Below are 17,086 nucleotides of genomic sequence, written 5' to 3'. Positions count from 1 at the left end.
TAAAGTTTATGGATACAAATGGTTATAGGTACTTTTGTCAACGTTCGTAAAGTTCATAGGTACAAATGGTTATTTTTCCTAAATGTTATTTAAACATGAAAGATGAGTTCAGTTTCTGTTTATACTTTTGGTATTCTTTTGTTTTCTAGATTTCATGTAAAAAAATACAATCAAGATAATGATAAACAAAAGAAATCTTATTTATAAACCTTTTTTTAACAAAATTTTAAAAATCAAAATAATGAGAATGAAAATAAAACAGAAAGTATTCAAGACTTCAAGTCTTGTATCCAATATTTTGAGCAAGAGAAATGATTCTACCCGATCTCAGAGGTAAAAGAGAAATGTTTGGAGGTGAGTTTTACCCACCTTTTTTATTTCTAATATATATTTTTTTAATTTTTAATTCTTATTTATCTCTTTGTTTATTTGGATAATCTATCAAAATTTTAACCAAAAAATTTATATCGATAACAAAAACAATTCTGAATACGAACAATAAATAAGTCTCCAAAACTTTTAAATGGAAAAAAATATATATATTTTTAACTTTTAAGTATCAAAAGAATTTTATATTTAACAAACAACTTATACATTTTATCCGAATTTTTGTTAAGACAATTGAAAAAACATTTAGAAGGTGCATGCAAAAATTTTTCCATCATTCAAAAAAAGGGGAGAATCTCAAATATATTCACTTGGCATAAAATCGTCCAATTCTAAAAATGAAAATAATGTCTCATTTCTCTAATTATTGTCGTAAAAATTTATATCAAAATCTAATTTCTAAAATTTAATTTGAAAATATACATCTGATTATATCTCTCAAATCTTTTGAAAATTTATTTGTTGTTTGTATGTTCTAAAATTATTTTTGTGAATAATATAAATTTTTGAATAGTATTTTGGTAATTTATCCTTGCTTATTTTAAAAAATGAGTAGAGTTTTTTCTTTTCTACCCTTTTCTTTCTAGAGAAAAGATAACCATAATCCCAGTATACTATCAACTATATCACATTACTGCATACTCAAAACTTGATTCATCAATGACGTTATTACAACAAAGCAAGAAAATGCATTTCATGAGTGATTTCTCCAGGATATGGAAAACCTGTAATTGCATTTACATATTATCATAATCATTAGATGCTTATTTCTTGGAGAATGGCCACTCCAACATGCAACAAACCAACAGAAACCAAGCCATCTATGTTTTCAGTACCTAGCATCAACATTACTTAAGGGAGAAAGAAAAAAAGAATTCCCCCTTCCCTCTCAAGAAAAGAAAATAAGATGTTTAAAAAAAAATTGCAAAATTAATACAAAGAACTGTCTAATATAAATCCTCCTTATCTAAACAATACACACAAACAAAGCTCCTTCTTATGTTCACTTATTTTAACTCCTTTATATGTGTACTTCACTAGTATCTCTTCAGCAAACTTCTAATATGAACAAAGCACCATGTTTTTATTAATGTTTTGTGTTTTCTCCAACCAACAAAATGCTTACCAATCACCTTTTTATAACTAGGCCTCTGTTGAACCAAAACCCAGTATTCGGCGATGTTTGGCCTATTGGTTATGTACACTTTCTCTAAATCCAAGAGCACTAAGCGAGCCAGCACCGGGATAAGCACCACATCGGCCATGGTGAAGTCTTGACCAGCTAAGTAAGGTGTTTCGCCTAGCTGCCGCTCTACTTCGTCAAGCAGTCTAACCAAGTGCTCCTCGCTCCTCCTTGCAACATCTGGGTCTTTCATTTTTTCTTCAGTTTGATAGGCTTCTCTTAACTTCCGATGGTAAGCGCCTGCTAATTCAGGGGATTCGGACATACGGGCAATCACAACACGCCTTATGAATTTGGAGACGTAAATGCGGTATTTTTCTGGTATATGAGAAAGTGAAAAGAACTTAGGATCCCACTCTTGTATCTTCTGCATCCATTCAATCACTTCCCTGCCACTGGTACTGATATTCTCAGACCCTGCCGAGACCACAGCAATTCTCTCTATGTACCTGAAAATCGAATGGGAGCATAAGATGTTTGCTCGTAACAAAAGCATTAAAACCATATGTTGCTTCAAGCTCAAGGAAATTTATTGATTTGAGGAGTATAAACTATCAATATGCAAAGAGCAACATTTTAAGCAATCAACACATAAGTTTTGTTTCTTTTTTCAGCTAACCTTTTATGCTGCATAAAACTTAAAAAGATGACAGTAACAGAAAAATGAAAGACTTGATGAGGAGGACATACTGTATTATATCTATAGTCTTGTATATGATGTGAGATCCATTTTGGAAAACAGGTAGTCTTCCACTCGGATTCATCTTGAAGAATGAGGAATCCAAGTTCTTGCCAGTTATCGGATTGACATGGTGAGACGTATAATCGACGCCTTTCTCTTCCAATGCAAGTCTAACCTTCAGACTATCTAAATCAAATGGATGATGATATAACTGCATTTTCGTATCGGTTCCTAGGAAGTTGCAAGTAGAATCAAAGTTTGTCTTGCAGCACAGACTCCAGAAATACTACAGAACAATGAGGTCTGCCAAAAAAACAATGATATCTAAGTTGTTATTAAGCACCAACTTAATTATGCATTTAACTTGTATCTATCCTTACTATTACTATAATTATATTTTACTTAAACCTCCATTTAATGATTTCCACATTAGAAAAATTAACTAGTTTTCACCCCTAATACTTAACTCATCGGAAAGAAAGGATTTGATTGGACAACAGTATATCAAAATTGAATACATTTATGAATGAAAGGCTAATGAGTGAATTGACCAAAAATAAATAAATCATCACATAAGTAAGGAACTCTAACTAAAAAACCCAACTAGCAGGGATGTAAGAGAAAAACTTGTTATAAATTAGATTGCATCATAAACTTAATATAGACAGTGACCTGAGTAAGAAACTATGGATCCAAGTCCAACCCAAGAAGAAGAAAAAAATGATGGATTTAATTGACTGAATAAAAAGGGAGTCATATGAACCCAAAAATTCAACAACCAGTCACACATTTTTCTTTTCCATTTCCGATTGGATAAATGTAGTAAGGGAGAAAGCTTAGGATTAAGGTAAATTCAAAACTCAAAAAAAAAACAAGATCACAAACAAAAACACACAGAAAGAGACGAGTTAATCAGTGATTATGCAGAAAACACAAAACTTTACACACACAAAAATAATAATTATCTGAGGATAATAAGCATAAGTAACCGTTACATGATTAAGTGAAGAGAGAGATACCCAAAGGCTGAAAAGTTGGAATGAAGAAGAAGAAGTTAGCGTAAGGAAATTGATGGAAGAGAAGTGGAAGAGGCACTGATTCACCAAAAAGAACGCTTTTTTTGCTTTGCAGAAAGGAACAAGAAGCGACAGCGCAGAACACAAACATACATCGGAGAAGAACAACCATATGTGGATTCCGCGTACTTCCTCATCTCAATGGGACACGTGTCCCCTTAATCAATTTTCAACTCAATTCAAATTAGAGAGTTTAATTTTTTTATGTACTTACGGTTGTAAAACACACAATCACAATCGTTTCTATTTATCGGTTAACGTAAAAAGATAATTATTTTTTGTTAATATAAAACTGGATGTTCAAAATTAAAATTTTTTGATTATGTTATATATATATATATCAAAATTAATTATTAAAGTCAACTATTACTATAAAATACATATTAGAATATAAATATAGATAAAAAAATTTAAATTACATATATATTTATATATAAATATATTGGTGATTGATTTTAACGAATAATTTTGATATATAAATTGTATTTTTAAAATTTTTAAATTAATTATTACTAAGTAGACAACGAGAAGATGCAATTTTAGATCTATTAAATATAAAAAAACCTCAATATAATTATCTATTCTTATCTCCAATTACACCTTTCACCTTTTCTATTATCCCATTTTTTATCGCAACCACTTCATTCCTTCTTCTCCTCCTGTCAGGCTGTCACGCCGTCAATGTTGTTGGTAACACCGGACCTCAGCGCCGCATTAAAAAAAACATTCATGTACAATAAAAGGTAATATTCATCGAACTTAAAAAAAACATCTATGTACAATAAAAACAAAATATCCATATACAACAAAAAAAACTTCTGTGAGGCTGTGCAATGTGATAGATGGAGGATGGAGGGCGTGCATCGCGGAAGGAGAAAAAGAAGACCGATAGCAAGGAGGAACGTGATGGGGAACGACGACGCGAGAGACAGCAGAAGGTTGAGGGGAGCAAGGGTGGGACGCGATGCCGGTATGAGGGGAAGAGTTTGTGGTTGTTAAAAGTTAAATTTAAAATAAAAATTATATCTAATTAATTAATTAAAAATCCAAGTTTTAAAAATTAATTTATCATTCTTTTTTAACTCATTGTTTAGGTTATTTAGAATAAGCGTTGTTTTTTAGACTTTCTCAAATCCAATATTGTTATTTTTATATACATGTACATTGTACATATGGAAAATTATAGTGTACAGATTGATGAGCGTACAAAAATTCCATTATTCCATTTGATTGAGTTCCTAATCAACACGTGGATATGGTGTGGAGGCATGGGGATGCGGGCTGAGAGGGCTGGCGAATAGGGGGGCTCTTCAAGCTGATGGCTGGCTTGCAGCAGCTTTAACGGCACCACCACAAAGGCCGTGGAAACGTGATGGGTCTTTGGGCTGGATCTTGAAATCCCGAAAAAATGGGCCCATTCATACTCTTGCTTGTTAATCTTTGCTCCCTGTTGTGAAATGAATTTTTGGAATGAAAATAAATGGGGTCGAAAAAAAAAAAGATGGAGTGAAATAAACGCGGGAGGGAGATGGCTCAAAAGGGTAAATGTCCGTAGAGTGACATTGCAAAGCAACCCCGATAGTCTTTTGATAAAGTTACCAACTTTAAAAGAAAAATAAAGTAGAATAAAAAATAATCCAATTGAGATAAAACAGAGAAATTAAAAGTGTGCCTGAATGGTGTGAGTTATGTGTATTTCAATTGATAGTTTTGATATTAATTTAAATTAATTTTTTTCTGGTTACATTTTTTAAGAATGATTTATTTTTGAGGTATGTGAATTAACTAAAATGTGAACTAGACGTTGTTAGATATCTTTAAATTAAACTATTTAAGCCAAAAAATATTTATTAATCGATGACATTTGTTTTATATTAATAAGTGTATGACATCTATTATAATTAATATTTTTTAACATATAATTGAATAATGTCATAGATACTAATTAATTAATAAATTAGAGAATAAATTAAAATAGGAAGTTAAATTTTATATAGTTAATTAATTATGATCGGGTCAACCGTCTGAATTTGTCACCCACCAGTTGTACCCATGACACAGTGACTGGCTGGGGTGATTGCCTGGCCGTTTATGATAACTATGGGGTCTGAGGATTGCTCGTTGAAGAAGATGGATATTAGTTCTAGCGGTGTTATGGATTCTATTTGCGTCGATTTTGAACCTATGAAAAACTGAACCAGCCTGTACCATCCTGAGCAAATGGCAACCATTTGGGTTGCTATTTCATGGACACCTGTAACGGCCGACATGAAGATAACGAACATGAAAACAAAACAGTATTGTGCGTGTTACGATAGGTTTAAGTGCATATAGATTAGTTTAATGCATACGGAGAAGAAGGGGAGGCATATAAATTTAAAAGTCATGTTGTTGTCAATAATGAGCGTGTGCGGTAAAAGAGAATGGTTACCCGTATTTGTCGTAACCGGAGCGGACTGGTTCGTAGGACCGGAAAACGGGTGAAGCGGACTATGAACCGGGTAGGGTTGTGCATTGGACCCTTTAAGGATGGTAATGAGCATGAACCTGATAGGACCCGCGAAGATCGGTCTAATTCGATAAGCCGGGCCTGAACCGGTTTGCCAACGGTTATTCTATGGGATGACATTCATAGATGAATATTTTTCGAAGTTAAGATATTTTTAGTTATGTACCGTTACAAATAGAAATATTAACTGCACTGAAGATTTATCAATCATTTTATATGCAAGTCTTAGTAATGTGGTTAAAGTTATCTGTTCTGATACTAGAATTGAAGTTTATTAATATTATGGATTGGCATTGTTATTTACTAATGGAGACAGAAAGTTTATTAGAATTTTGTTAATATTTTTCTAGTCTAATGTCAGTATTGTGATTAAACTTATATGTTTTCAGCCTAGTATTGAATTTTATTAATATAAAGGAATGGCATTCTTGCTGTGTCGCATGAAAAAAATTAATGTGTATCTGGTGAGTAATTGTTTATTTCTTGGTTATCCGAACCGGTAATTGAATCGATCAAAGTAGGGGGTTACCGGGTTATTGGTTTAACTGTTGGATTACTGGTTGAACCGATTAGCGCTGCACTATATAAATTGAAAAAGGACAAAAATTAAAAATTTAAAGTACCTTTTTTCACTCATATTATTCGAATTTCTAGCTATTCTAAATTAATATAGAACATGAACAATCAGTATTTTGTGAATTTTATTCCGTCATGAATATTTTTATTTAGTTTTTACATTAAAATAATTGTTAGTTTAAAATTTTAATAATTTATTAATTAGTTTATATACAGTATACTATTACGTATTATAAGTATGTAGTAAGAAAATAATGTTAATGATTAATTTATTATCATCAAAAGAGAAAATAAGTGACTTTATACCTATTGTCAAATAAAACCATAATTAATTTAAGAATGACTGAGTTTACGAGTAGGATTAAAATAAGTTATATAGAGATAAACTATTTCATGAAAGTTACCAAAATGTATTTATATTTGTATATATGTTAGCAAGGTGCATGCTAGCTCAGTGGTTGCGAAAGATGTTTTTTTTCCATGAAGACAGCGGGTGGCACTCCACGTGACACATTTTGTCGAGATTTAATTTCAAGTGGTCCAGTCAGACCGGTCTTCAGTTAAAAATCGCGTCCGACCGAAAAAGGGCCCTATTCACGGGTTTTTTGCCTGAAGTGGCTAGTCCCGTCCGGTTCGAATAAATATGGTTTCCTTACAGCCGGCACCCTTATCAATAACTTTGTTGATGTCTTAGCATAGTTAGTAGTACTAAAACTGGTTAGAGAGAGAAACAGGTGAAGTAAAACTAAAACTGGATTGGTCCGGTTTTGGGATCCCATAAGGTTCAGAATGGGAACTAACCGGACCGCACTGGCCGATTCGACGAAAACCCGGTGAACCGAATTCTAAACCGGTCCGGTCCGATAATTGGAACGCGTAAGGAATAAACCCGGTATGAGCCGGTGAATTCCGTAAAGAATCGTTGATAACCGGTCAAATCCAGTAAAGACCGATCCGATCGAACCGTTTGGTATTGACAAATTTAATCAAAATTCCTTGAGGAAGGATTCGAAGCCTCTCCCTCATAACTGGACAAAACTTGCATAGCCACTAGGCTACTATTGTGTTTACTGTTATATATGCAAAATTAAATATATATAGATATCTTTCACGAGTTTCATCAAAAAATTTACCTTTAATGTATTTATTTTAATTTTAGTTATAAACTCACTCATTCTTAAATTAATTATATTTGCCGGTCCAATCCGACTTTTGGACCGCGTAAAGAATAAAACCGATACGAACCGGTCAAATCCAGAATAAACCGTTAAAAACCGGTCAAATCCAGTAAACACCGATCCGACCGAACCGCTTGTTATTGAAGATATAATCAAAATTCCTTAGGAAAGATTAGAAGCCTCTCCCTCGTTAATGGACAAACCTTACACGGCCACTAAGCTGCTGTTGTGTTTACTATTATATATGCAAAATTAAATATATTTATATATCTTTCATGAGTTTCAACCAAATAATTTATCTTTCATTTTATTTATTTTAATGTTAGTTATAAATTCATTCATTCTTAAATTAATAATTCTTTTATTTAATAATAATTATAAATTCACTTATTTTTTTCATAATTACGTAATATCTATTATTATTTTTTAATTAATACTTGCAGTATATAATATTATAATAAATAAAAATTAATTAATAAATTATTGAAAATTACAATTAATAGTTACTTCAATATAAAAAAGAAAATAAAGTATTTATTGTTCTTGTTCTATGTTATTTTCAAATAACTTGAAATTCTTAAAATGTTAGTGAAAATATGTATTTTAAATTTTAATTTTAAATGTTTAATTATTTTTTAATTTTATTCATTTAGGACCAAGTCAACCGGTTCAACCAGTGACCTACCGGTTGAATCAACCACTCAGTGACCCAATTGTCTGATCGGTTTGATAACCAATTCGGTTATGAGAACTATAGTTTTTTTTTTGTGACTAAATAGAAAGGAAAGAAAAAAAAGAGACAAAACCAAATTAATTGGCTAGGGTCATATCTAAATCTATTAGATGTTGAAGCTCACTCCATGGTTGGCTCCAATTCGAATGAATGTCCGCGCCAGAAGCAGCTGCTTTAGCCATACAATCTGCAACACTATTTGCAGTCCTCTGAATTAAAAGAATAAAGACTCTCCAATTCCAATTCATAACCTTCTGAATATGCTTTGCCAAATTCCATTCCGAAATATCCTTACCAAGCATTCTTTGGTTTGCCAAGAAAAGAGCTTCTAAACAGTTTGTTTCACAAATAACCTCACGAAATCAACTCTCCCAAGCAAGAAGTAAACCTCTCCATATTGCATACAATTCATCAAAAAGAACACTGCACACTTCGACTTTCCCAGTGCAACCTTTCAACCAACATCCATCAGGATTGCGAATGATACAACCAAAACCAGCATAGCCAAAAGGAGCAAACCAACTAGCATCACAATTCAATTTAACAGAATGAACTAGAGGTGGAACCCAATGCAAACAAAGTGAAGGAGGAGACAAAGATTGATGCATAGCAAAAATAGTGTGAAACTCCCTTACTGAACTACGAATCAAACTCACCACTTTACTAGCACTCCATGAATCATCTATACTAAATAAGTCTTGATTCCTGCTTTTCCAAATCCACCAGATGGTCGAAAAGAAAAGAAAAACATCTCCACTATTTGCACCTCTGTAGAGCCAATCATGTAAATTCGAGTTATCTGAATACAGGCCTAAAAGGTTCCAGACCTCCTTGGCACTAGGGCACTCCCGAAGACAATGAAGAATGGATTCAGAACCATTCTGACATTGATGACACGTGCTAGATAAAGCTAAACCACGACCCAAACGAAACTCTACCGTATGAATAGCATTATGAAGACTGAGCTAAATCAAGAACTTGTACTTCTTAGGAATATGCAGTCGCCATACCCACAACCAATTATCATGCTCATTCCAGTCAAACTTTCTTTTGGCTAGCCAACTGTACCCACTCCTAGCTGAGTAGAGTCTAGAAGATGTCACACCCCACGACCAACCCGAACTCTCTCCAGCATTCAAATCCGGATTATAAGCATTCAAACGCTGTTTGACATCTTCTGGAATGATAGAGAAAATATCATAGAGATTCCATTGACCATCTTTTCAAACGTCTCTAATAGTTAAATCAAAGTCAGATATATGTACAAAAGGGACATCTTGAGCAATTGGGCCCTCAATACTCCAATTGCCAAACCAAAAGGATTGATCAAGTGACCCAACGCACCAAGAGAAGGAATCCTTAAGAGCACTAAAAGCTTTTGAGATACTCTTCCAAACATGAGAAGCATTGCAAGGGACATGGCCATCTAAAACTCCCTCGTTCCTCAGATACTTTACCCTCAATAGAGCAACCCAAGGCTTGTCCTGACAATGAAAAAGTTGCCACACCAATTTACCAAGTAAAGATATATTAACACACGCAGGATCTCTAACACCCAGGCCACCAAATTTCTTTGGAGTGATCACGGTCCTCCTATTAATAAGAGAAAGACCTCTACCATCAACTTGATCCTTCCAAAGGAACTGTCTCATCATAGAAGACAATTTATCGCAAACCCAATTTGGAAAAAAAGATACCTGCATATGATAGATAGGAATGGATGCTGCAACAGAATTGATCAGGCAAAGTCTCCCTGCTTTATTTGGAAGCCTTCCTTTCCAATTAGCTAATCATCCCCTCACCTTTTCAATCACCGAATGAAAAGAAGCCCTACTGATACGGGAATGATTAAGGTTAACTCCAAGATATCTTCCTAAGTCCAAAGCAAAACGTATTGAAGAAACACTAGTAAAAATATCTCTTTTACGAGCAGTCACATTTTTAGAACAAAAAGCTTTAGACTTTTCAAGATTCACTTTCATGCCAGATGCCTTGCAAAAAATGTTAAGAGAATGCATGACCATTTGAACCTGACTCTTTGTAGCCTGACAAAAGAGTAAGAGATCATCTGCAAACATCAAATGAGAAACTTTTGGGCCATCCCTAGTGACAGAAACTGGTTTCCACACACCCTCAACCACCTTATGAGATATATAGCAAGCAAGTCTTTCCATACAAAGCACAAATAAGTAAGGAGACATTGGATCGCCCTGTCTAAGCCCCCTTCTAGGAGTAAAACTATCCAATCTATTCCCATTCCACATAATAGAAAGAGATGATGCACGGACACAATTCATAATCAAATTAACAATGATGATAGGAAAACCAAAAGTAATGAGAGTACTCTTCAAAAACCTCCAATCCACCCTATCATAAGCTTTTTCAAGATCAATTTTAAAAGCAAGAGTACCTTTCTTGGATTTTGTGTGCTTCATGAAATTCAGAATTTCTTTGGTCACAATATTATTATCAAGAGCACCACGACCCAGAATAAAACCTCCTTGTAAAGGACTGACAATATCTGGAAGAAAAGGCCGAAGTTGGTTAGTCAATACTTTGGTGATAATTTTATAAACAACATTACACAAGCTAATAGGCCTGAAATCCTTCATAAAGGTAGGGTTATCAATTTTAGGAATAAGCACAATCAGAGTTTCCATGATGCTATGATTTAAGAACTCTCCCAAAAAAGCGCTCCGGACAATATTCCAAATCTCAGTGCCTACTATCTCCCAATATTCTTTAAAAAAATAAGCTTGAAAGCCATCTGGACCAGGAGCCTTAAAAGGGCTCATACTGAATACTGCTAACTTGACTTCCGCTAAAAAGACAGGGTCAATTAACCTAGCACAAGCCTCAGTGCTTAGAGTGGGCATCGGAACATCCCCGAAACAATCAACCTCAACCTCTACTGTTGTACCAAAGAAACTCTTGTAAAAAGAGAGGGCTTCTTCCTGGAGAATATCTGGATCAGTAGACCAAGACCCATCTCTAACATATAATCTATGTACTCTATTATGGTTTTTACGCACTAAAGTCTCAAGATGAAAGAATTTAGTATTTCTATCCCCATACTTGACCCACTGCTCTCTAGATTTCTGGTACCAAAAAAGTTCCTCTTGCAATAAAAGCCTATTATAATCTTCCCTCAGTTCAGCTTCTTTAATTCTCAGAGATAACACATCGGTAACATCCAAACGCCGTTGAATCTGATCAATCTGATATTCCAGCTTATTTTTTCGCACAAAAATATTTCCAAAAATGTTTGAGTTGAAGTCCAAAGAAGCCTGTTGAACCATCTTAAGCCTTTCAGTAACGCCTCCAAACTCTTGATTCCAAGCCTTACTAATAACATGTTTATAAGAAGGATGTGTTGCCCACGCAGCTTGGAACCTAAAAGGACGAGAACCTTTCACTCTGGGGCTACCATGACAACGAACTAAAATAGGACAATGATCAGAATGAAGCCTGCTAAGAATTTCAGAATAACCCTCAGGAAACATTGTCATCCACGCCTCATTAACTAGAGCTCTATCCAACCTTTTAGCCAAGTTCCTGCCAGCCTGAACTGCTCTATACCAAGTATATCTCCTACCAGTCACTTTAAGATCAAAGAGCTCACAGTCATCTAGAGTAGTTGCTAATAGACTAGCTCTATGAGAAGAAAAATAAGCACATGTACTCTCATCTGGTGCTACAATCTCATTAAAATCACCAACAGCCATCCATGGTCCATTATGGCTTGAATTAATAGAACGCAAATGATCCCAAAGCATACATCTTTTTTCGAATTGAGGACTCCCATATACTGCACTACAAAGCCAAATTAAGTTACCCACACTCACTTTCACTGTGATACATTGGTCAATTTGATCAATAACCACACAAGAAGTATTAGCAATAGAAGATAGAAACCAAATGCCACCCCTGTGTCCTACTGCTTCCTCAATACCAACACAATGAAAATCCAACTTATCCCAAAAATTCTTCAAATTATTAAATATGGTATGAGTCTCAAAGAGAAAGAAGAAAGATGGTTTATATATTCTCACCAAATTTTTGCAATGCACACGGGCCATCTTGTTAGACGCACCCCTCACATTCCAAGCTATGATATTGAAACTATCCATAAAAACAGCAAAAAGGGAGCTCCAATAACAAACTCGAGACTCAACGTGATGTCCCTGTCTTCGACGATCCTGCCTTTAATGGACTCTCAAGTTGTAGCCCAATTTTCTCCGTTGAAACTTGCACCATACCCGCCGTCGATGCTCCATCCTTATCTACTGGTGAATTCTGCAAAGAGTTTGGGCGAGGACGCTTTCGCACAGTGTCATTTGTTGTCTCACCTTGCTGTTGATGATGAACATTGTGCCGGGTCCCCGAAGAAGCCACACTAACCGATTTTTCAATATTGATGTCCCTGCTTAATTTTACTTTAGATCCAGTAGCATGTGTTGTACGTTGGTGATTAGGCCTTGTCCAAGTATTGGTAGCCTTGTTAGGAGTCTTCTTTGCTTTTGGTTGGACCTAATGGGTGCTAGGAGAAGGATTTTGACCCATTTTATACTTTCCTTTCCTAATCACTTGAGTCCAGCCTTCCAAATCCTCATGTTGTGCATGGTCTACATGAACAGCATGCAAATCACTCTCCACCAAATTCGGGACAGTAACATTTACAGTCTCATCTCCAAGATTCTTGCCAAAATGAAAACTTTCCTTTTTCACATGCACTGAATTTTTTGAATTTGAGCTTTCTGACTGCTTTGCTACATTGCTGACCACCTTGGCATTAGTTCCTCCTTCCGCATTGCTGTCAGTCTTGCACACCTTCGTATCATGACCAAACTTGAGACAGGAGCCACAACTAAGGTGAAGACTTTCATATTCAACCTCATATTCAACACCTTCAACAAGAATCTTCTTAGTCACTGGCAATCCTAAATCTATCTGAACACAGGCTCGAGCATATCGTCCTCTTTCAGCTAATTTTGTTGCCAAATCAACCTTAACGGGAATGTCAACTGCAGCCGCAACACGGAACATTGCATCTTCTTGGTAGCACCAAATTGGTAATCCGGAAATTCTAATCCACACTAAAGTTGCTCCAAAACAGTTTTCACCTGATCTAAACTCTTGATCCCAAGGCTTCACAGCCACATAATTTTCCTCGATCATCCATGGACCTCCTAAGAGAATCTTTTCTCGCTCCTCAGCCACATCAAACTTTATAAGAAAGTAGTCAAATCCCACGTCCAATAAATCAAAACCTCCCTTAATCCTCCATACCGTTCGGAGTTTATGAGACAATGCAGTGTAGCTATAATGTTTACCTATGACCTTAATCACTATAGCATCCTTATAAGGTTCTGCCAAGCAATTCTTAGCTTCTTGGGTAAACGTGACACTCGGTGGCAAGAGATCTCCTTGCTTCCCAAAAACTATCGCAATGTTATCTCCCGATAAAGTTCCAACGAGGTGAAAAAGCTTTAGCAATCTTGGAACCCATAACTTTGTCCCTGAAAGAAACCTTCAAAGGCTTAGAAACCCCTCCCAAAATATGATCCTCCTTTTCCCCTAATGCAATCCCTCCCCCGCTCTCCCCCTTATCTCTTCCGCTGACATTATCGGCTGCCTCACCGTGTTTCACCCTCAAAGTAGTACGGAGTACGTACGCCCACTAAATCCTAAACTTTTTGATAAATAATATGTTTTTTTATGTTTGAAAGAATTAGTATATGTGAGAACTATGATTTATTCCCATGTCTTTTGTGACATAAAAACCTTTATTTCCCACGGAGTTGTCTTCTTTCTCATTAACGTATGCGCAAATTATAATAACTATAGTCGTCGTTTATCAAATTGTTTACTCCTATTTATTTTATTCTAATTTTAAATATAATAGGCCTCGTTCTGAAATTATTTATATTCATTTAAAAGAATAATCAGAAACTCAGTTATTCGTTCTTTTTATAGTTGCATAATACATGAACATTATTTTTTAACAAGTAGTTTAGTATATATTAGTATATATTTAAGATAAACTGAATGATAAATTATTTAAATTTATAAATCACTGGTTTTTCAATATAAAAAAAAATAAACATACTCGTGGATAGTTGACAAGGGAATAAAACTTAAGGTCATTGCCTTCATTGCTGGGAAAATGATGAATGTCCGTATGGGACAATCACGAGTAAAATCGTAGCACCCTAAAGAATCGAACTTAGTTGCAAAAATTGAAGTTTCACGGTCAAAACAATCATTGAAGGGTAGTTTGGTAGATATTAATTGAGGTATTAAGTTATATACTCATCTAGATTTACCAGCTACTGATTGGCGCTATACAGCCGTTCTGATTGCCGCTATACAGCCGGCTCACCAAGTTCTTGAATGAGCCTCCCCAGCTACTTGAGACCAACCTGCGTTCAGTTTGGCAGATTTAATAAAAACAAGAATCTGTAAATCTGTACAAACATGCATTTTTATGGTAGATCTATTCTGTACATATACTTACTTGTTACTTCACATGCTTACTTCAATCGTTGACTGAACTAAACTTTGTGTAGAAAAAGACTTTAAAAGATAATATTGTTTAAAAAATATATAAAAAACTTAAATTAATATTTGGTTGCCATAAAAATTTTGGTGTTTATCCCATAAAATTAAAAATGCTTTTATTTTAACCTATTTCATTAGAAAACAAACAAATTATTGGTATAAATTAAAATAATACATTTTAAATTTTACTAAACCAAAATTTAAGAAAAAAAGGAAAAAAGATTTTACAAAGACCAAAAATTTATTTAACTAAAGAAATATCAATAATTTAATTTACAAATATTAGTTCATTGATTTTCAATGATAGATGTGTGGCTTTAAGAAAAATCTTTTTTTTTTTGAATTTGGTATTTTTTATATGTATTAATGAGTGTGAGTACCTACCAAAACAATAGTAGTATGAATTGAATATTAAAATAATATCAGCATGCTTTGTATTTATGTGCGAGTGTGACAAGTGAGACTTTTTTTTTTTGGCATGGACGATGATATATTTTTTTTTGGGTCCTTTCCTTTCCATTTCTTATTGGGTTGCATATATTAACTTTCTAATCATAACTAAGATTTGAATCCAGTGCACCTTAATATTAAAAAAAATGGTTCATTTTTTTTTTTGTGAGGCTAAGTGCCTAAACTCATCCCATTCATTCATATTAATATAGGCCCAATACTCAAGAATGGAACCTAGGGCCCAATAGTCACCAAAAAAATAGATAGGGCCCAATCCAAAAGAAGCAGCGCAATTACACCGGCTCAGGGGTTCCCATTTAAAGCAACGGAAAAAAAAAAAAGAACGCCTCAGAAGTGACAATCACATGCATGGAATGAGAGATGCAATAATTTGTGCAACACAAGATGTATCTTCTTTTTCATAAATGTGACATTTAACTAACTTAAACCACTGCTCTTAAATTAGCCATATCATCAACCAACAAATCTTGACACACCTGATATATAGATTATTTAATCTAAAAAATTCATATAGATTTGTTTTTATATAAAATATATCAAATAATCTAATAATTTTAATTATCAACTTCTTATAAATACAATTATATGTGAATTTTCACCATCTTTTAAGTTCTTTATAAGTTCTATTCTTAAAGGTCTATATACAGGGAAAAAAATTCTTTCAAATAGACATATTCACTTAATTGAAAAATGGTTCGAACAATGTAGGATTTATTCGGCACATATCATTCAGGAGTAGAGCTAAGTTAAATTTAAAAAAAAAAAGTTAAAAACTAATTCCGTAATAAAAATATACTAAAATAGAATGTTTAAAATATATATAATTTATGAGAAGAATATTAAAGTTTGAGGGACCATTTGCCCCCTCTCTTCAACAAGCCTCTGTGCCTGTGGTCACCTTGCCATCATTTCAAAATCTCAAATGGAATTAGTCAGTGTTAACCTCAATGAGAATTTCTGAATTTTTTATTTAAATATTATATTCTAATGTGTATAGAAATATCTTGTTGTTGAAAAGAAAAGCACCTAACACCTTCGCTCTCAACAAAAGAAATCACGTTGGATGCGTGCCATTTGGTAGGTCCAAAGAAGGCTCCGATCATTCATTTCAAACTGCCTTGTGCAGTTGTGCTTCTACTTCTGAACTTGCCTTCTAATTCAATTTTAATATCGATAATCAAAGGACATGTTTGGTGATTCTTCTTGCCGTTAAGGAGTCTGTCTATGGTATAATTCGTCGCAAAAGAAAAAATGTCATTCTATTTTTTGACGGATGGAGTATTTATCAAATTCTAAAAAATACCAAACGAGTAGATATCTACAAAAGGTAGTCTGACATCAAATCAATAATAATTTAAAAAAAAAAAGTGAGTCATTAGATTTTTAGATGTTTTTTGATCTATTTTTTATTTTGCTTTATATTATATAGACTTACTTATAGAAAAATGATCATTTTCGAATATCTTCGATTGTGGAGATATTAGTGAACACATATAAAGACTATAGTGTGATTATGTTTGAAGTTTCAATGATTGTTTTGACTATTATTTTAAATTATTAAAAGTGATATGTGAAGAGGTTATTTTTCTGTTTTACTTTAATGATTATATCTATTATTTAATTTGTTTTTCAAGTTATAAATGACAATAATTAAGTAATACGATACGAACTAAGTTGTAATAGTCGAATTACATGTGAAGACATGAATGACAATTATTTATGAGTTATGA

General features: G+C 33.9%; 1 protein-coding gene across 2 annotated transcripts; it reads right to left on the bottom strand.

The window, feature by feature from the left end:
* Positions 1 to 1,053: 1,053 nt before the first annotated feature.
* Positions 1,054 to 3,514, bottom strand: LOC112706020 (glutathione S-transferase TCHQD). Of its 2 annotated transcripts, none has more exons than XM_025757091.3 (3): positions 3,272 to 3,514; positions 2,261 to 2,555; positions 1,054 to 2,019 (listed from the first exon to the last, which is right to left on the bottom strand). In XM_025757091.3, the coding sequence occupies exons 2-3, from the start codon at positions 2,467 to 2,469 to the stop codon at positions 1,425 to 1,427; spliced, it is 804 nt and encodes a 267-aa protein (XP_025612876.1). In that variant the 5' UTR covers positions 2,470 to 2,555; positions 3,272 to 3,514; the 3' UTR covers positions 1,054 to 1,424. The 2 variants fall into 2 exon arrangements, with proteins under 2 accessions (XP_025612876.1, XP_025612877.1); XM_025757092.3 differs by having other exon boundaries at positions 3,248 to 3,504.
* Positions 3,515 to 17,086: the final 13,572 nt, after the last annotated feature.

This window comes from Arachis hypogaea, chromosome 8, assembly GCF_003086295.3.
Source record: "Arachis hypogaea cultivar Tifrunner chromosome 8, arahy.Tifrunner.gnm2.J5K5, whole genome shotgun sequence".
In the NCBI taxonomy this organism is placed as follows: domain Eukaryota; kingdom Viridiplantae; phylum Streptophyta; class Magnoliopsida; order Fabales; family Fabaceae; genus Arachis; species Arachis hypogaea.
Note: the sequence above shows the minus strand (reverse complement) of the source record. Positions and strands in the feature narration are given on the sequence as shown.